We start from the raw sequence: 27895 nt of genomic DNA on the forward strand, positions 1-27895 counted from the left end.
TTTTATTAGTAAATTAATACATCACAATAAATAGAAACACATAACTGAAAACAGTGAGAAGACCTTCATAGAACACTGAAAAATAGCAGCAGTGAAACCCACTATAACACTGGCAGTATTGCTCATAAAGTGCTATTAGTGCATATTTACGGTAGAAGAGCCCACTATATTACCTCACTAGTGTGAGGGGATGTACCTGGACCCCACGAGGGAATCCATTAGCCCAATCAGCTCATATACCATCCCGCGCAGTAGGCATCACTCTTACCCATAAAAGAGCCGGTGTTAGGGGAGTCACCGCCGCAGCCCCAACGCACGTTTCGCGTCGGCTTGCTTCTTCAGGGGGCAGTGAAGTGCTCTGTATCGGACTACAATATATATTGTCCATAATACCGGAACATGTGCGCCTAATTGCGGCGCATGTAGCTCGTCATCCACGCCAGGAATTGCATGGTGTTCGGCGCCCAAGATGGCGCTGCGGTTCACAGTCACGTCCTAATGACGCCACTGGACCGCATACGTCACTGTCAGGGCGCCGCCCACAATGCCCCGGCGACTGGCCACGAGGGACATGCGCACTAGGCATGGAAGAACATAGGGGTAACCATGACGTTCAGACGTCGGAAAAAAGAACGCTACACCGCAACTATAGTATGACTCAGACCAGGACGCCCAAGTGCACCGGAAACAACGGATTCAGAACAATTAATCAGCTGCAGCATAACCGTAAAAGAAAAAGAGGAGCACACCAGCACCGATGGTACCAGATAATCATAAGTGCATTACAATAAGATAGACAAATAACAAGAACCAATGTGAATAAATAGTACGAATACAATCTAATAAACATAATGCACACATTAATAATGTAATAAGTACAAATAACGTGCCAAAATACTGTGACTGAAAACAAATACCTATTACATATCTATATATAAAGAAAACCCCCCCCTAACGATATGATGAAAGATATTCCAAGATACCTCAAATGAACAGAAACAAAAATGTATGTATATCACCATATAAAAAAATTAAATTAAATAATCTTATATATATATATATACCAAAGAACCCAAAATATTAATGAATAACAAAATATTAATTTATTAATAAAACCTATATAGTGTGATCATTACTTTATGCTGCAAACAATACAATTCCGGTGACACATCGTGTAAAACATCCTAGAAGAGTCCTAACATTGTTGCACTCAGTGCAGTCCCGATGACGCGTTATATGATGGTCAGGAACATCATCCCAATGTTGGTATCTTGATCAGAATTCATTCCGTCTTCCCCCACGGAGCCACTCTGGACTGCTCCATACATGGACATATATACGATGAGAAATATATACAAAACTAGATGAAAGTAACAATACGAAACATAAGTTAATAAGCCATACAAAACACAAACACATAAATAAACAACTAAAAAATATATATAAAAAGAAGACTAAGTATATTATTATAAAAAGGAACTAAAGCTGAGATGTTCATTAAGCCCTAATGGGGAGATGGTATCCAACAGAGTTATCCATCTGCATTCACATTGGGCAAGTTTACGTTTCAGATCACCTCCTCTGATGCCGGCACGCACCTTATCAATACCCCAGACCTTTAGATGTTTCGGATTGCATTTATGGTGCAAGCGAAAATGTCTGGGTATTGGCTTCAGACTGTCCACATCATCCACGTCACCTGCTCCCATGATATCCCGTATATGTTCACGGACACGTACACGCAATTCACGTGTAGTTAACCCTACATATATCAAGTTACATGTACATACTGCGTAATACACCACAAACGTGGAGCTACATGTAATATGCTCCCTGATTTGGAAAGTTCTACCATTGGATGACGTGAATGATGTGGATCGCACCAAATTTTTACATGCAAGACAACTCCCACATGGAAAAAAACCTTTTCTTGGTTGTCCTGCTCCAAAAGGATTCGGAGTTTTTGCGACATAGTGGCTATGTACCACCATGTCGCGTATATTGGTGCTCCTGCGTGCCGTCATCAGAGGTCGGTCCGACAGATGCTTTCGTAGTATTGGGTCCGTTAATAAAACAGACCAATGCTTATTCATAATGGACCTCATCATATCCCATTTATGATTGTAGGTTGACACAAACCTTGGTTGTCCATCACCCACTTTCTTATTTTGCTTGTCTTTCTTCCCTACCGCTAATAAATCATTACGTTTAGTCCATTTTGCTCTCCGATAACCCTTTTTGATGGAGTGGCCGCTATAGCCACGTGCCCTAAACCTCTCCCCAAGGTCCTGCGCCTGACTTTCAAACATTAAGTCAGAGGTACAAATTCTCCGGGCCCGAAGGAATTGTCCGATCGGAATAGCCCTGATCGTGGAGGGCGGGTGTGAGGAAGTGGAGTGCAGAAGGGCGTTTACAGAGGTCTCTTTTCTATACATGTCGGTATAAATTGTCCCATCCTCCTGTACTTTCAACATAATGTCCAGAAAGGAGATTTCTTTTCTATGGTAAGTATAGGTGAGCTTAATATTGGAGTCATTGAGATTGAGCTGAGCCATAAAACTAACTAGTTCCGAGACAGGGCCGTGCCATATAAACAGCACGTCATCAATATAGCGATACCACCCAAGTATTTGGGGGACGGCCTGTGCCTCACTGGAGAAGATTTCTCTCTCCCAGAAACCCAAAAACAAATTTGCATAAGATGGTGCACAGGCCGCCCCCATGGCGGTGCCCTGTCTCTGAAGAAAAAAACGATCTTTAAATACAAAAAAATTGTGTGTCAAAACAAAATCCAATAACTCCAATATAAGCTCACGGAGATCAATCTCCAAATTACTTGATTCAAGAAAAAACCTCACCGCCCTTATGCCATCCACGTGCCGAATACTCGTATAAAGGGCCTCAATATCTGCTGTTACCAACACCATATCATCCTCCACGATCAGGCCATCGACCCGTCTGAGGATGTCCGTCGTGTCCCTGACATAGGAGGGCAGCGTCTCGACCTGTGGCCTCAAATAATGTTCAATGAACTTGCATGTCATATCACACAGCCCTCCCATGCCAGAGACAATCGGACGTCCGGGTGGTGAAATCGGGTCTTTGTGGACCTTGGGGAGAAGGTAAAAGGTAGGTATCACCGGATCCTGGGGTAGGAGACCGCCCAAAATTTTTTTTAGTTATTAGACCTCTCTCAAAAGCCAACTCCAAGATGTTCTGGAGTTGGTTCTGAAACTTTGGAAGAGGATTCTGTGCCAATTGGATATAAGTGTCTTTATTTTTCAGCTGTCTAAATGCTTCTCGTTCGTACCTCTCCACAGGCCAGATGACCACGTTGCCCCCCTTATCCGCAGGTTTTATAACAACGTCATCCCATTGTTTAATTTCCTGTAATGCGTGTCTCTGCTCTTTAGTTAAATTGTCCCTTTTTTTATAATTATTAATTCTTTTAAACTCTTCCGTTACTAGTTTTGTGAAAATTTCCACCTGAGGACATGAAGATAGGGGGGGAAACGTAGTACATCTGGCTGAGATATTAGGTGGAGAGGTACTCACCACAGTATCAGTTGATTCTCGCTCCAGTTCCTCAAGATTTTGTAGAGCTTCCAATTCAATTGGGTCAATTATTCCAGAAATTGAAGAAGAGGGTTGTAGATGTAGTTTTTTGAGAATAATTTTTCTAGAAAAAAGTTGAAGATCCTTCAAGGCTACAAAAAAATCAAAATTATTAGATGGGGAAAATGACAAACCAAGCTCTAAAACCTCTCGTTGAGGTCTAGAGAGATCATGTGAGGACAAGTTCATTACCTCTAAGTTGTTAGTTTTGGTTTTTTTATCTGCTTGTGGGGAGGACGTCATTTTCCTTTTATTTTTGGACCGTCCACTCCTCCATTCATTGTTTCTCACATGATCTCTCCTCTCCCAATATGGTGTGGAGCTGTCTCTGCTGTTTGTTCTTTCTTCAACTGAAGATACTGATGACACTGAGGTGGAGCGATTTCTAAAGTGTTGCCTGTTATGGGAAGTACGTTTATGCCACTTATAGACCCGGTCCTGCTGTCGATCCCCTAGGTCACGTTGATATTTTTTTGTTTTATTTTGTACTAATTCTGTTTCCCATTTTTTTAAAGCTCCATCCACTTCATTTTTAAATTTGACCACCATGTCACCTGTCAGGCATTTATTAATCTCATCCTGTATTTTCTTAAGTTCAATATCTAACTCCTGTAGTTGACTATCGTTAGATTTAGATAAGAGTTCCATGAATTTCCTGGAACATGCAGAAGCTGCCTCCTCCCACTGTCTAACAAACTCGGTATCATCCACTACAAACGGGGGAAAAACTTGAATCCTCAATCCTCTAGGTATGAGGCCACATCCCAAATAACGTTGCAGAAAGGCTCTGTTCCACCATAGGCGGGTACGTTTATTGAGCAGTTCCTTATATTTAGAAGTCAGAATACTTGAGTCTCCATTATTAAAATCAACAGTGTTCCCAGATCCCTCACTGAAAACTTTATCCAGCTGAGTCAGCCACGCTTTTTCGCGTGCAAGAAAGTCCATTTGTTCCACAGTGGTTGCTGTGAAAACACAGAAACAGATACAATGAAAACATACCACCATGAACCACAGTAGTTTCGTTCTCCTATACCCATGCATGCTATGACATAGGAAATTAGATACTCGTATAGGAGATCAGGATAAGTCACTATAGGACACTCCAAAAGCATACATATAAACCAAAGAGAAAAATACGGAGTTGAAGTCCCATTTAAGGATTTATAAAATACAAATTTTATTAGTAAATTAATACATCACAATAAATAGAAACACATAACTGTTTCACAACTCTGTGGGATATTAGTTGTGATTTACATTGATCATGGTTAGGTTTTACTGTTCACATCGCATTTCAATATGTAATGAATTAAGATTTAAAATTGGAATATTTCATTCAGTGATATCTAGGATGTGCTATTTTAGTGTTCCCTTTATTGTTTTGAGCAGTATATATAAATATGTATTATTTATTATACGGGGCTTTGCGTGTGGAGTGAGCGTGGCTGTGTGGAGTGGGCGAGGCTTCATACATACACACACACACACATATATGCATGTATACATGATTGATTAACACTTCTGTCTCTGTAAAAACAATCCCCTTTAACCACTTACCAACATCAGGTGTAAATGTCGGACTCCTTTCCTTTGATGTGGGCTCCAGTGCTGAGCCACATCTTTTCTGGCACATGTCAGCAAGCGCAACGGAAATCCGGCCCATCAGTGACTCAGTCACATGATCGCGGGTCAATGATGAATTGGCATGACAAACAGAGGTCTCCAGCAGAAATATGGTTGTCACTGCTGGATTGCTATGAGCACCGCCCACCAGCTGAAAACGCAGGGACCAAGGATCGTTCTGCCGAACTCCAGCTCTCCTTTTAACATGGGCAAAACGCTACTCAGGCAACACAGGGTGAGGGTAAAACAGTGTGGCAAAGCTTTATTGTACCACTAAACAGGCAGATAACACATAGAACAGTCCCAGCTCAGTACCCAAGATGGTGCACATTACAGAGTCTCACCCTTCCGCTGACTCGCCGGGATAATAGCAGCTGTGACTACAGATCTTCAAGGATCGCTACCTCACCCGTGGCACGCACACAGAGAGGAGGTAATGACAAGTGTAGGAAGATGACAGTCCATACAAGGCCAGTTGATCGAAGAATCACAACCTGGCTTCATATTCCAGGGTCGGTTACTCCACCTGTGGCACGCGCACAGAGAGGAGGTAACAACAAGTGTAGGAAGATGACAGTCCATTGAGTCCATACAAGGTACAAGACCAGTTGATCTGAGGATCACATGCTGGCTTCTCCAAACGTATCCATGGTTCAGCGATGGTTAATGGAGCAGATCTGTATTCTTCCAACCAAGGCTGAAAACCCCTAGGTTGTTTCCTATAGAATGATATATCCGTGTCCCTCGTAATGGAGCCATGATGCTCCCGCCAGCTCCTGTTCCCAGTGATGCTTTGCGGCAATGACCTGTGATAACGTAGCGGTCTCGCGTGATCCTACATCATCTGGGGTTATTTTGCAAGGCATCAATGGGAATGGGAGCATCGCGAGGATCGGGAAGGCTGTGGGGGCCGCCGGAAGGTGAGAATAGCACGATTTTTTATTTTTGTTATTTTTTACATTATATCCTATAGGCAGCATCAATAGTAAAAAGTTGATCACACTTGTCAAAATGGGCCCCCCGTCTCGCTAGGGCCTCGGCACTTGCCCGGGTGCTGACGCTGGCCCTGACATCACATGATGGTAACTTACAGCGCAGGCGCAGGGGACGTTAATGAAGGCAGAGGAGGCGGCGCCCGGTAGAGGCCGAGTGATGGCTGGGAGGAGTTTGTGTTCGGGGGGGAAAGACATGCCCCCCGGACAGACTACAGGTATAGCGGGAAAATTAAAAAAACGAATATTGCAGCGTTGAAAGGGACCCCGAATAAAAGAGCCACCTTGACAGAATGCAGCATCCATGCTGCACAAGTTGGCTCTTTTAGTTAAAAACGCTGGGGGGGGGGTGACAGGTTCCCTTTAATTTGAAAGCCAACATACAAATAACAGTCTGTTATTCTTCGTTTGTAAAAATAGTCATCTGGTTAATTAAGATACAATGCTGTATGTCTTCACAATGCCAAAAGTAAATAAAAAACGTTTTAAAAAATATTTCAAAAATAAAAAAATATAAACGTTCTAATCACCCCCTTTCGCCCAATTCAAAATAAAATAAAAAAATCAAACATTCACATATTTGATATCGCCGCGTTCAGATTTGCTTGCTCTATCAATGTAAAAAAAAAGAATTAACCCAATCGCGTAGCGAGAAAAAAAAAGTCAAAACTCCACAATTACATTTTTTTGGTCAACGCAACATTCATTAAAATGCAATAACGGGCGATCAAACAAAAGATCGTATCTGCACCAAAATAGTATAATTAAAAACGTCAGCTCGGCATGCAAAAAATAAGCCCTCACCCAACCCAAGATCATGAAAAATGGAGATGCCACGGTTATCGGAAAATGGCGCAATTCTTTTAAACTTTACCTAATAAAGATGAGTTATTTTTACTGATAAATGTTTGTTTTGAGTCATTTACTTTCTGTTGATGTTTGGTTTATCCTATAAAACTCCCATATAATATTCCATCCTTGAACGCACGCTGCGTGCATCATGTTTTTGTACAATTTGTCAATAATATATATAGGTTCTCCCCGTCTGAGTTATTTTTGAAGGTCAACAAAATACGATTTTCCTGTAATTCATTTCTCACCCTCTAGGTATAATATTGACTTTTCCCTGTGTGGGATTTTTGATGTTTATAAAGGTTGACAACTAGTTGGACAAGCCCTTCTCATTCCTCATGTTTGGTCCTGTTAAAATAAAAATCCTCAAATAAACCTGCCATGGTGGCGCCGTTTCACTGATGTTGGCGCTTGTGTTCTTGGGGCTCTTTTGAGGTTTTTACGTCATGTGAGCCCTGTGCCCAATCATCGCTGACATCACTGTCCCCACCTTCAGACAAATCAAGCATCATGAGGCAGAGAGCAGCCGCGGCCCTGGCTTCCTGTTCATGTTCAATACGTCCGAAGGAAGGAGCAGTGAAGCTGCCGCTGATCGGGTGCAGGGCTCGTGTGATGTAACCACCTCACATAAGCCCCGGGACAGTGAGTCTCGACACCGCTGAAGTGGAGCCGGCCGCCAGCGGAGTGTGAGTGTTTTTATTTTAATGAGGCCAAACATGAGGAAAGAGTTCACTGAGAAAAAAAAAATATATATATATACTGTATTTTTTGGACTATAAGGTGCACCTAGGTTTTAGAGGATGAAATTAGGCAAAAAAAAAGCTAAAAATGTGATCACTTCTGTACTTAACCCCTTCATGACCCAGCCTATTTTGACCTTAATGACTTGGCCATTTTTTGCAATTCTGACCAGTGTCCCTTTATGAGGTAATAACTCAGGAACGCTTAAATGGATCCTAGCGATTCTGAGAATGTTTTTTCGTGACATATTGGGTTTGATGTTAGTGGTAAATTTAGATGGATAATTTTTGTGTTTATTTGTGAAAAAATTGGAAATTTGGCGAAAATTTTGAAAATTTAACAATTTTCAAATTTTGAATTTTTATTCTGTTAAACCAGAGAGTTATGTGACAAAATAGTTAATAAATAACATTTCCCACATGTCTACTTTACAACAGCACAATTTTGGAAACAATTTTTTTTTTGTTAGGAAGTTATAAAGGTTAAACGTTGACCAGCGATTTCTCATTTTTACAACAAAATTTACAAAACCATTTTTTTTTAGGGACTACCTCACATTTGAAGTGACTTTGGGGGGTCAATATGACAGAAAATACCCAAAAGTGACACCATTCTAAAAACTGCACCTCTCAAGATGATCAAAACCACATTCAAGAAGTTTATTAACAATTCCGGTGTTTCACAGCAGCAGAAGCAACATGGAAGCAAAAAAGGAACATTTAACTATTTAGTCACAAAAAGGATATTTTAGCAACAATTTTTTTATTTTCCCAAGGGTAAAAGGAGAAAGTGGACCCCAAAAGTTATTGTCCAATTTGTCCTGAGTACACTGATACCCCACATGTGGGGGTAAACCACTGTTTGGGCGCACGGCAGGGCTCGGAAGGGAAGGAGCGCCATTTGACTTTTTGAATGGAAAATCAGCTCCAATCTTTAGCGGATACCATGTCGCGTTTGGAGAGCCCCTGTGTCCCTAAACATGGGAGCTCCACAACAAGTGACCCCGTTTTGGAAACTAGACCCCCAGAGAACTTGTCTAGATGCATAGTGAGCACTTTGAACCCCCAGGTGCTTTACAAATTGATCCATAGAAATGAAAAAGTACTTTTTTTTTCACAAAAATTTTCTTTTAGCCTCAATTTTTTCATTTTCACATGAGCAACAGGATAAAATGGATCATAAAATTTGTTGGGCAATTTCTCCTGAGTACACCGATACCTCATATGTGGTCATAAACCACTGATTGCGCACACGGCAGGGCTTGGAAGGGAAGGAGCGCCATTTGACTTTTTGAATGGAAAATTAGCTCCAATCGTTAGCGGACACCATGTCGCGTATGGAGAGCCCCTGTGTGCCTAAACATTGGAGCTCCCCAATAAGTGATCCCAGAGAACTTATCTAGATGTGTGGTGAGTACTTTGAACCCCCAAGTGCTTCACAGAAGTTTATAACGCAGAGCCGTGGAAATAAAAAATCATTTTCTTTCCTCAAAAATGATTTTTTTTCAGCCCGCAATTTTTTATTTTCACAAGGGTAAGGGGCGAAATTAGACCCCCAAAGTTGTGCAATTTTTCCTGAGTACGCTGATGCCCCATATGTTTGGGTAAACCACTGTTTGGGAGCACGTCGGGGTTCGGAAGTGAGGGAGCACAATTTGACTTTTTGAATGCAAGTTTGGCTAGAATCAATGGTGGCACCATGTCGCGTTTGGAGAGCCCCTGATGTACCTAAACAGTGGAAACCCCTCAATTCTAACTCCCCCCTAACCCTAATCCAAACCCTAACCATAGCCCTTAACCCCAACACACCCCTAACCACAACCCTAACTCCAACACACCCCTAACCCTAATCCCAACCCTAACCATTACCCTAACCACAACCCTAATCCCAACCCTAACCCCAACACACCGCTAACCCTAACTCCAACCCTAATTCCAACATAACCCTAATTCCAACCTTAACCCTAATTCCAACCTTAATCCTAATTCTAACCCTAATTCTAACCCTATCCCTAATTCTAACCCTAACCCTAGTGGAAAAATAAAAATAAATATATTTTCTTTATTTCATTATTTCACCTACCTATGGGGGTTATAAAGGAAGGGGGGTATTTACTATTTTTTTTATGTTGATCACTGTGATAAGATTTATCACAGTGATCAAAATGTACCTGGAATGAATAAATGAATCTGCCGCCATTTTGGAAGATGGCGGCGCCCATAATGGAAGATGGACGGACATCGGGAGGGACACCGGGACTCAGGAGATACGGGAGTGTGGGATCGGACCGCGGGGGAGCGGAGGACAGGTCAGAGGGGAGAGGAGGGCAGTGGAGGACAAGACAGAGAGGAGGAAAGACTAAAGGCGGTGGCAGATCGCTGCCGTCAGTCGGTGGTGGGGGGCAGATCAGGGTCTCCAGCATGATATTGCAGCATCGGCCATGGCTGGATTGTAATATTTCACCAAGTTTCATTGGGGAAATATTACAATTGCTCTGATTGGCTGTTGAAAGTGAAACAGCCAATTAGAGCGATCGTAGCCACGGGTGGGGGGGGGGGCAAAGCCACCCCCTGGGCTCAAGTACAACTCCTCCTGTACCTGCAGGTCAGGTGACATTTGAGTTAACCCTTTCACCCGACCTGCAGGAACGCGATCCCACCATGATGTCACATAAGCGTCACAGGTCAGATTGGCACTGACTTTCATGATGCCTACTGTTATGATCCTTAGTGGCTGAGGATCACGAATTGACCAGCAAGTGAATAAACTAAGGACAAGCTCTAGGCAGATGGTAACTGGACTGATCGCAAATCTGAACCTATCCAACACAAATAGAAGTAGCCGGTGAACGTGCCTAAAAAATTCCTAGACGTCTCGAGCCAGCCTGAGGAACTAGCTACCCCTAAAGAGAAAGAAAGACCTCGCTTGCCTTCAGAGAAATAATCCCCAAAGATATAGAAGCCCCCAACAAATATTAACGGTGAAGTAAGAAGAAGGCACATACGTAGGGATGAAATCAGATTCAGCAAAAGAGGCCCACTAGTACTAGAAAGCAGAAAATAGAGCAGGGGTCTATGCGATCAATAAAAAACCCTTACAAAATATCCATCCTGAGATTTCAAGAACCCACACACCAACTAACGGTGTGTGGGGAGAAACTCAGCCCACTAGAGCAACCAGCAAGGGAGGAAATTACATTTTAGCAAGCTGGAACAGAAAACATGATAAACACTGCTGATCAAAAAATGAGCAAACAAAACTTAGCTTATCCTGGATGGACTGGGAGCAAGGTAGTCAGAAGGAATCTGAGTAGCACTGATTACATCGACAGCCGGCAACAAGAGGAAGTAAAACAGAGCTATATAGGAACCTCCCAGAGGATAACGAACCAGCTGATAGCCAGAGACCAGCAGGATAACAGACAAAGCCACCAGGGGGAGCCCAAAGCAAAAGTCACACCATACCACCAGTGACCACAAGAAGGAGCCTGAACACAGAGTTCACAACAGTACCCCCCCCTTGAGGAGGGGTCACCGAACCCTCATGAAAACCACCAGGGCGATCAGGATGAGCCACATGGAAGGCACGAACCAAATCGGCTGCATGAACATCAGAGGCGACAACCCAAGAATTATCCTCCTGACCATAGCCCTTCCATTTAACCAAATACTGGAGCCTCCGTCTAGAAATATGAGAATCCAAGATCTTCTCCACCACGTATTCCAATTCTCCCTCAACCAGCACCGGGGCAGGAGGCTCAACCGGAGGAACCACAGGCACCACATACCTCCGCAACAACGAGCGATGGAACACATTATGAATAGCAAATGATGCTGGGAGGTCCAGACGAAATGACACAGGGCCAAGGACTTCCAGAATCTTATAAGGACCGATAAACCGAGGCTTGAACTTAGGAGAGGAGACCTTCATAGGAACGAAGCGAGAAGACAACCACACCAAGTCCCCAACGCGAAGTCGGGGACCCACACAGTGATGGCGGTTGGCAAAGAGCTGAGCCTTCTCTTGTGACAACTTCAAATTGTCCACCACATGATTCCAAATCTGATGCAACCTATCCACCACTACATCCACTCCAGGACAATCAGAAGGCTCCACCTGACCCGAGGAAAAACGAGGATGAAACCCCGAATTACAAAAAAAAGGAGAAACCAAAGTAGCAGAACTAGCCTGATTATTAAGGGCAAATTCGGCCAACGGCAAAAAAGTAACCCAGTCGTCCTGGTCAGCAGAAACAAAACATCTTAAATAAGTCTCCAAGGTCTGATTAGTTCGCTCAGTTTGGCCATTCGTCTGAGGATGGAAGGCCGACGAAAAAGACAATTCAATGCCCAACTTAGCACAAAAGGGCCGCCAAAATCTAGACACAAACTGGGATCCTCTGTCAGAAACAATGTTCTCAGGAATCCCGTGCAAACGAACCACATTTTGAAAAAACAGTGGAACCAACTCGGAGGAGGAAGGCAACTTAGGCAAGGGCACCAAATGGACCATCTGTCACCCAGATGACAGACATTCTCTAAGAGACAGGGAGATCTGAAATAAAATCCATGGAAATGTGCATCCAAGGCCTCTTCGGGACAGGCAAAGGTAACAGCAAACCACTGGCACGAGAACAGCAAGGCTTCGCCCGAGCACAAATTCCACAAGACTGCACAAAGGAACGCACATCCTGCGACAAGGAAGGCCACCAAAAAGACCTGGCCACCAAGTCTCTGGTACCAAATATTTCAGGATGGCCCACCAACACCGAAGAATGAACCTCGGAGATGACTCTGTTGGTCCATCTATCCGGGACAAACAGTCTCTCCGGTGGACAGCGGTCAGGTCTATCCGCCTGAAACTCTTGCAGCACACGTCGCAAATCTGGGGAGATGGCTGACAAAATCACCCCTTCTCTAAGGATACCAGCCGGCTCTGAATCTCCAGGAGAGTCAGGCACAAAACTCCTAGAAAGAGCATCAGCCTTCACATTCTTCGAACCCGGCAGGTACGAGACCACGAAATCAAAACGAGAGAAAAACAACGACCAACGAGCCTGTCTGGGATTCAGCCGCTTGGCCGACTCGAGATAAATTAAATTCTTGTGATCAGTCAAGACCACCACACGATGTTTAGCTCCCTCGAGCCAATGTCGCCACTCCTCAAATGCCCACTTCATAGCCAACAGCTCCCGATTACCGACATCATAATTCTGCTCGGCAGGCGAAAACTTTCTTGAAAAGAAAGCACATGGCTTCATCACAGAGCCATCGGGGCTTCTCTGCGACAAAACAGCCCCCGCTCCAATCTCGGAAGCATCAACCTCCACCTGGAAGGGGAGTGAGACATCTGGCTGACATAAGACCGGAGCCGAAGAAAACCGACGCTTCAGCTCCCGGAAGGCCTCCACAGCCGCAGAAGACCAATTAGTCACATCAGAACCCTTCTTGGTCAAATCCGTCAAAGGCTTAACAACGCCAGAAAAATTAGCTATGAAGCGACGGTAAAAATTAGCAAAACCCAAGAACTTCTGAAGACTCTTAACAGATGTAGGCTGCGTCCAGTCATGAATAGCCTGAACCTTGACTGGGTCCATCTCAATAGTAGAAGGAGAAAAAATGAAACCCAAAAAATAAATCTTCTGGACTCCAAAAAGACATTTTGAGCCCTTCACAAATAAAGCATTGTCACGCAGGACCTGAAAGACCATCCTAACCTGCTTAACATGAGACTCCCAATCATCCGAAAAAAACAGAATATCATCCAGATACACAATCATAAACTTATCCAGATATTCACGGAAGATGTCATGCATAAAGGACTGAAAGACTGAAGGAGCATTAGAAAGTCCAAAAGGCATCACCAAGTACTCAAAATGGCCTTCAGGTGTATTAAATGCAGTTTTCCATTCATCACCCTGTTTTATACGCACAAGGTTATACGCACCACGAAGATCTATCTTGGTGAACCAACTAGACCCCCTAATGCGAGCAAACAAATCAGTTAACAATGGCAAAGGATACTGAAATTTGACCGTGATTTTATTCAAAAGGCGATAATCAATACAGGGTCTCAGGGAACCATCCTTTTTAGCCACAAAAAATAATCCTGCACCAAGAGGGGATGAGGACGGGCGAATATGTCCCTTCTCTAAAGACTCCTTTATATAACTCCGCATGGCAGCATGCTCCGGCACAGATAAATTGAAAAGTCTTCCCTTAGGAAACTTACTACCAGGAATCAAATCTATAGCACAATCACAGTCCCTATGAGGAGGTAGAGAATTGAGTTTGGGCTCCTCAAATACATCCTGGTAGTCTGACAAAAACGTAGGGACTTCCGAAGGAGTGGACGAAGCAATTGACACCACAGGAGCGTCACCATGAATTCCCTGACAACCCCAACTTGACACCGACATAGCTTTCCAATCCAGGACTGGATTATGAGTCTGCAACCATGGCAGACCCAACACGACGACATCATGCAAATTATGCAGTACAAGAAAGCGAATCACCTCCTGATGAACAGGAGTCATGCACATGGTCACTTGTGTCCAATACTGAGGTCTATTCGTAGCCAATGGTGTAGAATAAATTCCCCTTAGTGGAATAGGGAATTTTAAAGGCTCCAAATCAAAACCACAGCGCCTGGCAAATGACCAATCCATCAGACTCAGGGCGGCACCTGAATCTACAAAAGCATTAACCGGGTAAGATGACAGGGAACAAATCAGGGTAACAGACAAAATGAACTTAGGCTGTAAAGTACCAATGGTGACAGATTTATCAACCTTTTTTTTGCGCTCAGAGCATGCTGAGATAACATGAGCTGAGTCACCACAGTAAAAGCACAACCCATTTTGCCGTCTATAATTTTGCCGTTCACTTCTGGTCAGAATTCTGTCACATTGCATAGATTCAGGTGTCTGTTCAGAAGACACCGCCAAATGGTGCACAGGTTTGCGCTCCCGCAAACGCCGATCAATCTGAATGGCCAGAGTCATTGACTCATTCAGACCTGCAGGCGTAGGGAACCCCACCATGACATTCTTTTTTTTTTTAAACTTTTTTTATTAGATTTTTCAAAATAATACAGATCATACAAATCATATCATAATACAATAATATGACATTATTAAATAACAATGTGTTTTCAACAACCCTCCCTCCCCCCCTACAAAAAGACTCCCAAATTCTGCTTGCGTCTGACCAAGAAATGTCTCAAGAAATTGGTGAATTGCCACCTATCCTCTGTAATAAATACCATTGGGTATTTTCAAAATGAGCTCTTAGTTTCTCCCTAGTTTCCAAAGGGAGCGAGGGAATAAAAGTTGCCCATGTAGAAAAGAATTTACCCGCCTGCTTCTCTCTATTAGTCAGTGCGTCCAACCACTCCATTCTGAATATAAACTGGATTTTAGTACGGATAAAAGGAAGTGAAGGGACTAGAGGGCTCAACCACTGGTGTAAGATGCTCTTTCTAGTCGCCGAGGCCCAAATCATAAGTGTTGCCTTGACGTGTTTGGGCAATTTGAGAGATGTCTCGTCTAAAATATTAAAAATGGCCCATTGTGGAGTAAGTGTGAAATTAACTCCACAAATACTCTGTAATTCTTTATGTATCTCTCTCCATAATCCCAGAATTTGCGGGCAGCTCCATAGGTGATGATAAATGTCAGTGTTAGGAGTCTTGCATTTAGAACATATATAGACAGTGGATGGGGACATCTTAGATTGCAAGTAGGGAGTAATGTAGGCTCTGTGTAGTATTAAAAGTGCCATATCCGTGTAGCTGCTGTATGGCAGGGTCTTTCTCTGAGACATAGTAGCCTCAAAGAGGTCACCCACCTCCAAGCCTGGCATTTCCCTCAGCCACCTCGCCACTCCCGTAGTTTTCCCCTCCCCCACCCACCTTCTACGTAATAATGAATAGATGTTGCTTATAGAAGCCGGGTTGGAGTTTGCATTTCGAATAAATCCATCCAGATTGGTTCTCCCCATCTCCCTCCCCCCCCCCGACTGACATTTCTGCACCAAACTGCGCGCCTGGAGAAATAAGAATGGTCTGTTATTAAATAGTGGGAATTGTTGTGACGCCATTTCAAAGGATAATATTGAGAAGTTAGGATCCATGAGGTCCACTACCTGCCTACATCCCTGGGAAGCCAAAAGCTTGTAAAAAGATGGTGCGGAACCCCTCAGAAACCCCGGATTTCCCAAGAAGGACTGGAAAGGGGACAAATCATGCTTTAAATTACAAATTTTCCTGCATTGTTTCCAAGTTTGCAACGTCTGCCATAGTGATGGGTGATCATGTATTCCCGTAGGGAGATCTTCCCCACTTAAATGCAACAAGGCCGGTAACAAGATATGTGGGAAAAATTGTTGCTCCAGTTCAACATTAGCAAAGTGGGAAACACCCCTGATCCAATCAATTGCATATCTAAAATTAGCCGCTAGATTATATCTTCCCAAATCAGGAAAATTAACACCACCCTCCGATCTCGTCGCCTGCAGTCTTGCAAGACTTATACGTGATCTACCTCCAACCCCCCAAATGAATTTACGAAAATTTAGGTTCAATAAGTCCAGATCCGAACGAGTCAGGAGAAGGGGCAACGTCTGAAAGGTGTATAGCAATTTAGGAAACACTACCATTTTAATTAGATGACATCTGCCAGAAAACGATAATGTGAAGTGTTTCCATGAGTGGAGAAGGTCAACCACAGAGGAAATTAGTGGTTTGTAATTAACTCTATATAAACTAGAGGGGTCTGCAGGCAGTCGTATCCCCAAGTATTTGATCGAATCCTGGCACCAGTGGAACGGGAATGAGGGGTCGCCCAACCTCCCAGATCTAAAGACCGCCAGGGCCTCCGATTTACCATGGTTGACCCTAAATCCAGAACATTTGCCAAAATTCTCCAAAATTTGCATAATGGCCGGGATTGCTTTTTCTGGGTTAGCTATAAATAAAAGAATATCATCAGCAAAGGCCGAGATTTTTATGGATGTCGCTCCAACCCTCACCCCTTCAAAGGCTGCCTCGTTCTGTAATGTTCTTAAAAGGGGATCTAGTGCTATATCAAATAGGAGTGGGGACAAAGGGCAGCCCTGGTGTGTTCCCCGCTGAATTTCAAAGGGTCTAGATAAAACATTGTTCACTGACATCCTAGACATTGGCTGTTTGTAAATTGATTTGACAGCCTCACAGAACCATGGACCAAACTCTCGGAATGATAATAGATTGTATAGATAATCCCATGCTACCCTATCGAACGCCTTGTCAGCGTCAAGGCTTACTACAATAGTTTTCATCCGTTTATGTGCTCTACTATAAGATATGGCACTTAAAGCAGTCCTAATGTTGTATGTGATGGATTTTCCATGTATAAATCCAGTTTGTTGTGGCGAAATCAAATTTGGAATTATTTTCTGTAATCTATCTGCCAGGATTTTTGTAAAAATTTTAAAATCCGAATTTAATAATGAAATAGGTCTATATCCTTCAACCTGAGTATGGTCTTTACCTGGCTTTGGGAGAACAATAACCACTGCCTCATTGAACCGGTCTGGTAAGTGACCCGATTCAACTATATTGTTAAATAACTCACTTAAATGGGTAGCTATGTTTGTACCTAGGATTTTATAATGTTCATTGCTGAACCCGTCTGGGCCCGGTGCCTTGGAAAGTTTAAGCCTAGTCAAAGTCTGTAAAATTTCCGAGGGTGTAATAGGGGAGTTAATGGTTTCCCTCTCTTCCTCCGTGAGCGTCGGGGCAAGGTGATTTTTAAGAAATTCCCCACTCCCTCCTCCTCCTCCCCCCTCTGACCTATATAACTCCCCGAAAAAGGAACGGAACTCCTCCACCATCTCTTCGTTATTAGTTAAGGTGTGACCGTTACGATGTTGTATTTTATATATTTTCGTTGCCTTCCTATATGGCCTTGTAAGAGACGCCAGCACCTTCCCCGGTCTGTTACCCCATTTAAAATATTTTTGTTTTTGATAGTCCAGGTTGAACAAGGCCATCTCATGGGCCAGAGTATCCGCCTCCTCCTTTGCTCTCAAAAATTTTTCTTTTGTCAGTGTGGAGTTATTCAGTTTAAAATCTTTGTAGGCTTGAGTGAGTGATTTTTGTGTTTCCATTGTTCTTTTCATAATATCTTTTCTTTTATGGCTAACATAAGAGATAATTTTACCCCTCAGCACGGCCTTAGAAGCCATCCAAAACAATTGTGCGTTGTCACAATGAATTAGATTATCATTTTTATATTCTCCCCAAGACATTCGCAGATATTTTTGAAAATCATCCGAATGGTACAGGTAAGAAGGGAAGCGCCACCTCCTCTCCTGGTGTATTGGAAATGTTAATTTAGATTGGAACGTGACCGGGGCATGATCTGAAATATGAATATTTTGTATATTAGACTGTGTCACTAGGGGCACCAATGACTCATGTAACAACCAGCAATCAATCCTTGCGTGTGAATCATGTACGTGGGAATAGTGAGAATAGTCCCTCTCCAAGGGGTGCTGTAGTCTCCATATGTCAATCAAGTCAAAGTAATCTAATAATGATTGAATACCACTCCCCTGCAACAGTCGATGAGAATCTTTAGGGTTAGATCTATCCATAGAGATGTCTGCTACCTCATTGAAGTCGCCTCCCATGATCACCCTTGACGTGTCCCACCCTGCCAACCTCTCTTTTAGTTTAACCTGAAACTGAATTTCAGGCGTGTTTGGGGCATAGACATTGACCAAGCTAAAACACATTCCCTCAATTATAATTTTAACCAAGAGAAATCTGCCCTGAGGGTCTTCTACAGTGTCAAGTATCTCGTATTTGAGGCCATTGTGTATCAGTATAGCTACTCCTCTTTGTTTTTTTGTGTATGAAGCCTCGGCACAAAGTGAATATTTCCTACTTAATAAAGAGGGGTGATTACCTTTGATCCAATGTGTTTCTTGGAGGAAAATGATGTGAAATCTTTGTTTTTGTAGAAAATTTAGAACCTTTTTTCTTTTAACTGGGGAATTCAGTCCGTTGATATTCCATGAGCACCATTGTAAGGAGCGGATAGTGGTGTCTTTAGTGTCTGCCTGGTCTGTCATTAACCTATCCCTTTTCGGGTGACCACCAGACCCACCTGCAGAAGCTGTAAGTGAGGACCCCACCCATCCCAGCGAGTGAGCGCGAGACCTCCTGGAACCTGAGAAGTAGGTATACGCAAGCAGAGTCCCTCCCCCCCTCCCAACTCCCCACCCCCCAAATCCCCCCCCCAAATAAACTCTATAACTATGACAAATGTACTCATCTCAAGAGTGAGCATAACATAGAAAATAAACATGCCGCCTATGGGCAAGAGAGTAACAGCATAAACACGACATCACTTAATAATGACAAATTAGAGCAGCTCTTCTTATTCAGGATATATCGGAGTTAGAGTGAGCCTGGGGTGCCTCCTGAAGAAATTCCAAAGCCTTTCTTGGGTCACTGAAGGAACGGTTATTACCCTCCATTACAAAGCGCAGAATCGATGGATATTGCAAGCTGAAGCGAATGTTTTTATCCACCAAAATTTTACAAGCAGGGTTGAAGGCTTTACGTTTGGCCGCCATTGCGGCTGAGTAATCTTGGAACAAAAGTAGCTTGTGGTTCTCAAACAACAAAGAGCGTTGTTTCCTAAATGCTGCTAGAATACGAGTTTTATCTTGAAAATCCAGGATTTTAAAAATGACTGGACGTGGTCTGTCACCTTCTCCTCCCCTCGGTGGTCCCAATCTGTGTGCTCTCTCAATAGCCATTACGCCCGAAGTTGGTAGTACTCCAAGAGCCTTAGGCAACCACTCAGAAGTAATTTTAACCAGCTCTGAGGGAGGGACAGACTCTGGGAGGCCTATGAGTCTCAGATTATTGCGACGAGACCTATTTTCAAGGTCATCTACTTTGTCCAGAAGATCTGAAATGACCTTATCTTTGTCATCTAGTTTGTTTTTGAGGGTCATGGTGGAATCCTCCAGGTCTGATATTCTTTGTTCTACTTCAGCTATGCGTGCACCCTGGGAGTTAACTTGTGAAACTATTGTATCCAATGAAGTTTGAAAAGCTGCTAAGCGATTGTCTATCTCAGGCATCAGCCGTTCTATGATAGCAGTTGCAATGGACTGTGAGTTTTCTGTATTGATATCATCTTTTTGTGAGACAGGTGATGTGCCTGCTTGGTTGCGTGTGGAGCTTCTGCCAGACTTGGCATTTTTACCCACAAATTTGTCCATGGTGAGATGGGTGCCTAAGGTAGTTAGTAAAGTTGTCAGCGATATCGTTATGCGTGGTGATTACATCTGAGGGTAGATTTGGTTATCTTTTAGGTTATCACCCTAATTGGGCTTTCACTCATGACTTTGCATTAATGATGCCAGAAGAATTAAAAGTACCTTTCACAAAGATGTTGCATATACACTTCAGAGAATATAAAGCTGTGGTTTGAGCCCACACAAAGCCCCAGAAGCGCAGCTGTGCAGAGATCCCAGCAGGTTATAACTGATACCAGGTGTGCTTTCAATAAACCTGAAGGAATGTCTCTCCCCACACTTCACACCCCCACCGGCCTTATGATTATCTGGGATCAGAGATGCTGCTCACTTTCTCCTGCACTCACACAATGTCCTCCAAAAGGTCTCCAGATATGTAATGCCTGCAGAGTAGGTGATTGTTTCGGGTCCTGCAGCCGTCTCCCACCTCCCCAATACCTGGGTGTTATAGGTGACACCTGTGCCGCTCTCCCTGTCACAGCGATGGTGGTTGTAGTTGGCTTCCTTCTCCCCTCCAGCGGCGTGTGGTATGCAGTGGGGACTTGCACTCTTTCTGCCAAAATGGCGCCGGCTCACCTTCTCTTCCCGCGCAGATCTTCCTGCACCGCTGTGGCGCTGCCTACCGACCCGGGGCGCCTCAGATCTTCACCGGCTCTGCTTTTTTCCTCCTGACAGCGAACAGCGCCGCTATGTGCAGGGCGACTTCACTCCCACGGCTTCTCCTCCGCCTCCGACCTCCGGTCACCAGAAAGAAGCGGCGCCGCGTGTTGTGAGGTAAGCGGTGCAGATTGCACCTGATGACTCCCGGGGAGTCCGGAGAGCTGGGACCTTAATGAGTGTCCCTTGTCCGGTCCCTATCCTGGTCTCAATAAGAGAAACTGGCAGTAAAAAGGGTGTTCTGTGCCCTTAGTCCAGGAGCTCTAGTAAGAAGCGGCCATACACAAGCTCCGCCTCCCGGAAGTCCCACCATGACATTCTTAATGGCTTCAGAAAGACCTTCTCTGAAATTTGCAGCCAGGGCACACTCATTCCACTGAGTAAGCACCGACCATTTCCGAAATTTCTGGCAGTACACCTCTGCTTCATCTTGCCCCTGCGAGAGGGCCAATAACGTTTTTTCAGCCTGGTTCTCAAGATTACGTTCCTCATAGAGCAATCCAAGGGCTAGAAAAAACGCATCTACACTAAGCAATGCAGGATCCCCTGGCGCCAATGCGAAGGCCCAATCTTGGGGGTCACCAGGCAAAAAGGAAATGATAATCTTAACTTGCTGAACGGCATCACCAGAGGAACGAGGTTTCAAAGAAAGAAACAACTTACAATTGTTCCTAAAATTCAGGAACCTAGATCTATCTCCAGAAAACAACTCCGGAATAGGTATCCTAGGCTCTGACATAGGACTGTGAACAACAAAATCCTGAATACTTTGAACCCTAGCAGCAAGATGATCCAGACTGGAAGCCAAGCTCTGGACATCCATGTCAGCAGCTGAACTCAGAGCCACACCAAGATTAAGAGGAGGAGAGAAGCCAGCCACAGCAGCTAGACACACGGCAACAAAAAAAAAAAAAAATTCTCAAGGCTTCTTTTCTCCTGCTTCTGCCATGCAATTAACACTTTATGGCCGGCTGTACTGTTATGATCCTTAGTGGCTGAGGATCACGAATAGACCAGCAAGTGAATAAACTAAGGACAAGCTCTAGGGAGATGGTAACTGGACTGATCGCAAATCTGAACCTATCCAACACAAATAGAAGTAGCCGGTGAACGTGCCTAAAAAATTCCTAGACGTCTCGAGCCAGCCTGAGGAACTAGCTACCCCTAAAGAGAAAGAAAGACCTCGCTTGCCTCCAGAGAAATAATCCCCAAAGATATAGAAGCCCCCAACAAATATTAACGGTGAAGTAAGAAGAAGGCACATACGTAGGGATGAAATCAGATTCAGCAAAAGAGGCCCACTAGTACTAGAAAGCAGAAAATAGAGCAGGGGTCTATGCGATCAATAAAAAACCCTTACAAAATATCCATCCTGAGATTTCAAGAACCCACACACCAACTAACGGTGTGTGGGTAGAAACTCAGCCCACTAGAGCAACCAGCAAGGGAGGAAATTACATTTTAGCAAGCTGGAACAGAAAACATGATAAACACTGCTGATCAAAAAATGAGCAAACAAAACTTAGCTTATCCTGGATGGACTGGGAGCAAGGTAGTCAGAAGGAATCTGAGTAGCACTGATTACATCGACAGCCGGCAACAAGAGGAAGTAAAACAGAGCTATATAGGAACCTCCCAGAGGATAACGAACCAGCTGATAGCCAGAGACCAGCAGGATAACAGACAAAGCCACCAGGGGGAGCCCAAAGCAAAAGTCACACCATACCACCAGTGACCACAAGAGGGAGCCTGAACACAGAGTTCACAACAGCCTACATGGCGTCACAGGTCGGCAAGGGGTTAATATCCCCTATCCTGATACACATGGCCCCTCATCCTTAGCCTGGTATGCATGTCACCTCATCCCTATCCTGGCAGGAATGATCGCCCTCATCCCTATTCTGGTATGCATGGCCCCATCCCTATCCTGGTATGCATGGCCCTCATCACTATCCTGACAGGAATGATCGCCCTCATCCCTATCCTGGTATGCATGGCCCCATCCCTATCCTGGTATGCATGGCCCTCATCCCTATCCTGGAATGCAGGGCCCCCATCTCATCCTAGTATGCAGGGCCCCAACCCAATTCTGGTATGATTGGCCCCCATCCCGTTCCTGGTATGCATGGCCCAATCTTTATAACTCCCCCCACACCCATCCTGGTCTGCATGGCCCCATCAGAAAACATGAAAAAAAAACCAAAGCATTACACTTACCTACCCGGCGCTCCCTCGCAGTGTCCTGCTCTGAAGCCAGCAGCTGCTTTATGCTTGTAAGCAGCACATGGCAGGGACATCACAAGCAGAGCACAGCTGCCAGAGTACTCGCCGGGACTGTGCACAGAGAGTGGTGAGTATTCATTGCTCTTCAGTAGTGCGCAGTGTCAGCTACTGGCTTCCTGCTGCTACCGGCGGTCACGTGTGCCGTTACTTAAGAGAAATTAATATTTATTGGATTCATTCATCAGAATACTATTTAATATTGAACTATATTCAAGCGGGACTAGACGAAGAAAACCCTAAAATCATGTATCATGTTATACGAAATAGTCAGAAAACCAGCCACATATTGGCAGACCCCAGACTTCAAACTATATACTTCGTAAGTTTATAAGCCACTCCAGTGTCAGGAATAAATATGTGAAAATACAGTATATACTGCTCAGGGAACACTTAACTTTCAGAGATAGTCTCCATATTCATACTAAATAATGGCACAGATCTTCCAAACATTATGGTTGCACACATCCCTAGTCATTATAACAATACTGCACTCATTCCTTGACAGACCGCAGCATGGCTATTAGTTAGAAGCTGCTATTGATCTTTGGAGCAGTAAGTTCTCCCTGAGTGGTACTTTTTGGGCCGTTTGAAAACGGAGTTTAGTCTAGGACAATTTGTCTGCACTACTAATTAACAGCTGTTACAATACCAAACTAGGGCAGTCCCTATAGGAGGAAAAACACAGGAATTATACTGTATTTTCACATACTATCTATTCCTGACACTGGAGTGGCTTATAAACTTACAAAGTATATAGTTTGAGGTATGGGGTTTGCCAATATGTGGCTGGTTTTCTGACTGTTTCTGATAACATGATACATGATTTTAATTTTTTTTTGTCTAGTCTCGCTTGAATCTATATTATTATAGATAATTATAGATATAATTATATTTAATTATATCTATTATTAAATAGTGTCCTGATGAGTTGCCTTTGGTGAGGTCGATGAAACCTGTAGAAATGAGAGGCTTGGAGAGTGAGTGTGTATACGTCACCTCACCCTATATACTGAACTGTGGGGTACACGTTTTTTCTATTAGTCACCTACTAACTAACCTTCAGGGGGTGAATTATGGATATAGTTTTACATTTGGAATTAATAAAGTTTAGTTTTATCCTTTTGTCAGCAAACATGAAGAACGACAAGAGACAATCCATTTAGGAAGATTCAATTGTGGTTAAAACTATTCCAACATTATGAACATAAAAAGGCTTCTCCCCTATGTGACTGACGTCTCTGATGTTTATTAACAGTTGATTTCCAAGTAAAATATTTCCCACATTAAGTAAATGAAAAAGGTTTCTCCGCTGAGTGACTGCTCTGATGTCTAACAAGAAGCGCTTTCCTGTTAAAACATTTCCCACATTCTGAACAGGAAAAAGGCTTCTCCCCTGTGTGAGTTCTCTGGTGACTGACAAGATTCCCTTTGTAGGTAAAACATTTCCCACATTCTGAACAGGAAAAAGGCTTCTCCCCTGTGTGAGTTCTCTGGTGACTAACAAGATTCCCTTTGTAGGTAAAACATTTCCCACATTCTGAACAGGAAAAAGGCTTCTCTCCTGTGTGGGTTCTTTGGTGTTCATCAAGATTCCCTTTGTAGGTAAAACATTTCCCACATTCTGAACATGAAAAAGACTCCCCTGTGTGAGTTCTCTGGTGACTAACAAGATGCCATTTCTGGTTAAAACATTTCCCACATTTTGAACAGGAAAAAGGCTTCTCCCCTGTGTGAGTTCTCTGGTGACTAACAAGATGCCATTTCTGGTTAAAACCTTTCCCACATTCTGAACAGGAAAAAGGCTTCTTCCCTGAGTGATTTCTCTGGTGATTAACAAGATGCCATTTCTGGTTAAAACCTTTCCCACATTCTGAACAGAAAAAAGGCTTCTCTCCTGAGTGAGCTCTCTGGTGGGTAACCAAACATGATTTCTGGTTAAAACATTTCCCACATTCTGAACAGGAAAAAGGCTTCTCCCCTGTGTGAGTTCTCTGGTGACTAACAAGATGCCATTTCTGGTTAAAACATTTCCCACATTCTGAACAGGAAAAAGGCTTCTCCCCTGTGTGAGCTCTCTGATGTCTAACAAGATGCACTTTCCATTTAAAACATTTCCCACATTCTGAACAGGAAAAAAGCTTCTCTCCTATGTGAGCTCTCTGGTGAGTAACCAAATATGATTTCTGGTTAAAACATTTCCCACATTCTGAACAGGAAAAAGGCTTCTCCCCTGTGTGAGTTCTCTGGTGACTAACAAGATACCATTTCTGGTTAAAACATTTCCCACATTCTGAACAAAAAAAAGGCTTCTCCCCTGTGTGGGTTCTCTGGTGCTTAACAAAATTCCTTTTGCAGGTAAAACATTTCCCACATTCTGAACATAAAAAAGGCTTCTCTCCTGTGTGAGTTCTTTGGTGTTCATCAAGATTCCCTTTCTGGCTAAAACCTTTCCCACATTCTGAACAGGAAAAAGGCTTCTCCCCTGTGTGAGTTCTCTGGTGACTAACAAGATACAATTTCAGGTTAAAACATTTCCCACATTCTGAACAGGAAAAAGGCTTCTCCCCTGTGTGAGTTCTCTGGTGTGTAACAAGAGTCCCTTTTTGCGTAAAACATTTTCCACATTCTGAACAGGAAAAAGGTTTCTCCCCTGTGTGAGTTCTATAGTGATAAACCAAATCTGATTTCTGGTTAAAACATTTCCCACATTCTGAACATGAAAATGACTTATTTGCTTTAGGAGCAGTTTGTTTTTTAATGCCTCTTTTGTCACTTTGATTTTCCTTAGTAGTCAGTAATGAATCAGAAGATGGGACCTGTTTCATAGGATCAGATGACAGATCTTTGCTGTGAATGGATGATGATATATCTGGAGTAACAGCAATCACTTCAGTTGTATCTTGTAGGATCTCAAGATTATCAGATTTAAAAATTGAAGATGTCAGCTGTCCCTCTGATCTCCTGGTACAGTCATCTGCTAAGAGAAAAAACAATTTTTTTTTAATAAAATATCCTTGAGTTTTATATTTTTGAACATTTTTACTTAAAACGGTCCATAAAAATGGGAAGCTGTGTAACAAACTTTAATTATTTACCAAGACAATGACAGTTCATAGTCTAATAGAAAACCGTGTTGGATGAGCCAGTAGTGTGTGGTGTTCAACTGTTTGTTCATTCTGCCTCCCAAATATAGAATAAAAAGAAACCAATCAATGCTATGTAGGCGAAAATAATAGCACTGAGCGGTTCGCCTGTATGTGCATTAGGCCGGGGACACACTTAACGTATAAAAAAACGGTCCGTTTTTCACGGCCGAGAATCGCACAAATGTTTCAAAAACAGTGATCCGTGTGCAGTGCGAGGATGCGATTTCCTCGCATCAAATGATCCGTGTGACATCCGTATGGCATCCGTATGCCGAGATTTTCTCGCAAGCTTGCAAAACCGACATCTAATGGATTTATGTGCTCAAATGTTCGGGAAAACATATATACAGTATATATATATATATATATATGTCATTGAGACCCATATATATATATTCTGTATTTATATTTCATTCAGCGCGATATCTGTGAACAGCCGGTAATTCAATTGCCGGCTTTGCATTTCTCCTGCACAAACCCGACAGGATATGAGACATGGTTTACATACAGTAAACCATCTCATATCCCCCTTTTTTTTGCATATTCCACACTACTAATGTTAGTAGTGTGTATGTGCAAAATTTGGCCGCTGTAGCTGCTAAAATAAAGGGTTAAATGGCGGAAAAAATTGGCGTGGGCTCCCGCGCAATTTTCTCCGCCAGAATGGTAAAGCCAGTGACTGAGGGCAGATATTAATAGCCAGGAGAGGGTCCATGGTTATTGGCCCCCCCCTGGCTAAAAACGTCTGCCCCCAGCCACCCCAGAAAAGGCACATCTGGAAGATGCGCCTATTCTGGCACTTGGCCACTCTCTTCCCACTCCCTGTAGCGGTGGGCTATGGGGTAATGAAGGGTTAATGCCACCTTGCTATTGTAAGGTGACATTAAGCCAGATTAATAATGGAGAGGCGTCAATTATGTCACCTATCCATTATTAATCCAATTGTTTGAAAGGGTTAAAAAACACACACAAACATGATTTTAAAGTATTTTAATGAAATAAACACAGCGGTTGTTTTAATATTTTATTGCTCTCTCATTCCATTTTCAGACCCTCGCTTGGCAAAACAATAAACACACAAGATACATACCCTCTCTGATGAACTGTCACGTCCCACGAAGTAATCCATCTGAAGGGGTTAACTAATATTACAGGCAGAGCTGCGATAAACCACTCGCTCGTGCCTGGTCATATGAGGACATCCACCAGGGGGCGCATCACCGCGACTGAAGGTAACTATAGGTCATTGACCTACATTTCATTCAGTCGCGGTGATGCGCCCCCTGGTGGATGTCCTCATATGACCTGGAGCGTGGGAAAAAGTTCCCAGGCTGCAGTTCATGAGAACATCCAGCAGGGGCGCATCACCGCGACTCAATGTAAGTACAGATCCTGCTTTCCTTTCAGCACCCGGGGACTACAGGCACGAGCGAGTGGTTTATCGCAGCTCTGCCTGTAATATTAGTTAACCCCTTCAGATGGATTACTTCGTGGGACGTGACAGTTCATCAGAGAAGGTATGTATATTGTGGGTTTATTGTTTTGCCAAGCGAGGGTCTGAAAATGGAATGAGAGAGCAATAAAATATTAAAACAACCACTGTGTTTATTTCATTAAAATACTTTAAAATCATGTGTGTGTGTGTTTTTTAACCCTTTCAAACAAT

General features: G+C 43.4%; 2 protein-coding genes across 2 annotated transcripts in view; both read right to left on the minus strand.

The window, feature by feature from the left end:
• Positions 1-27895, minus strand: part of LOC143766870 (uncharacterized) — a 512717-nt gene that overhangs the window by 444252 nt on the left and 40570 nt on the right. The window lies entirely within an intron of this gene.
• Positions 23935-27895, minus strand: part of LOC143767122 (uncharacterized) — a 36743-nt gene continuing 32782 nt past the window's right edge. Inside the window, exon 3 of the mRNA XM_077255145.1 lies at positions 23935-26060. Within this exon, the coding sequence (XP_077111260.1) occupies positions 24367-26060 (1694 nt within the window). The 3' untranslated portion in view covers positions 23935-24366. The remainder of the gene's footprint in view (positions 26061-27895) is intronic.

This window comes from Ranitomeya variabilis, chromosome 4, assembly GCF_051348905.1.
Source record: "Ranitomeya variabilis isolate aRanVar5 chromosome 4, aRanVar5.hap1, whole genome shotgun sequence".
Taxonomy (NCBI): domain Eukaryota; kingdom Metazoa; phylum Chordata; class Amphibia; order Anura; family Dendrobatidae; genus Ranitomeya; species Ranitomeya variabilis.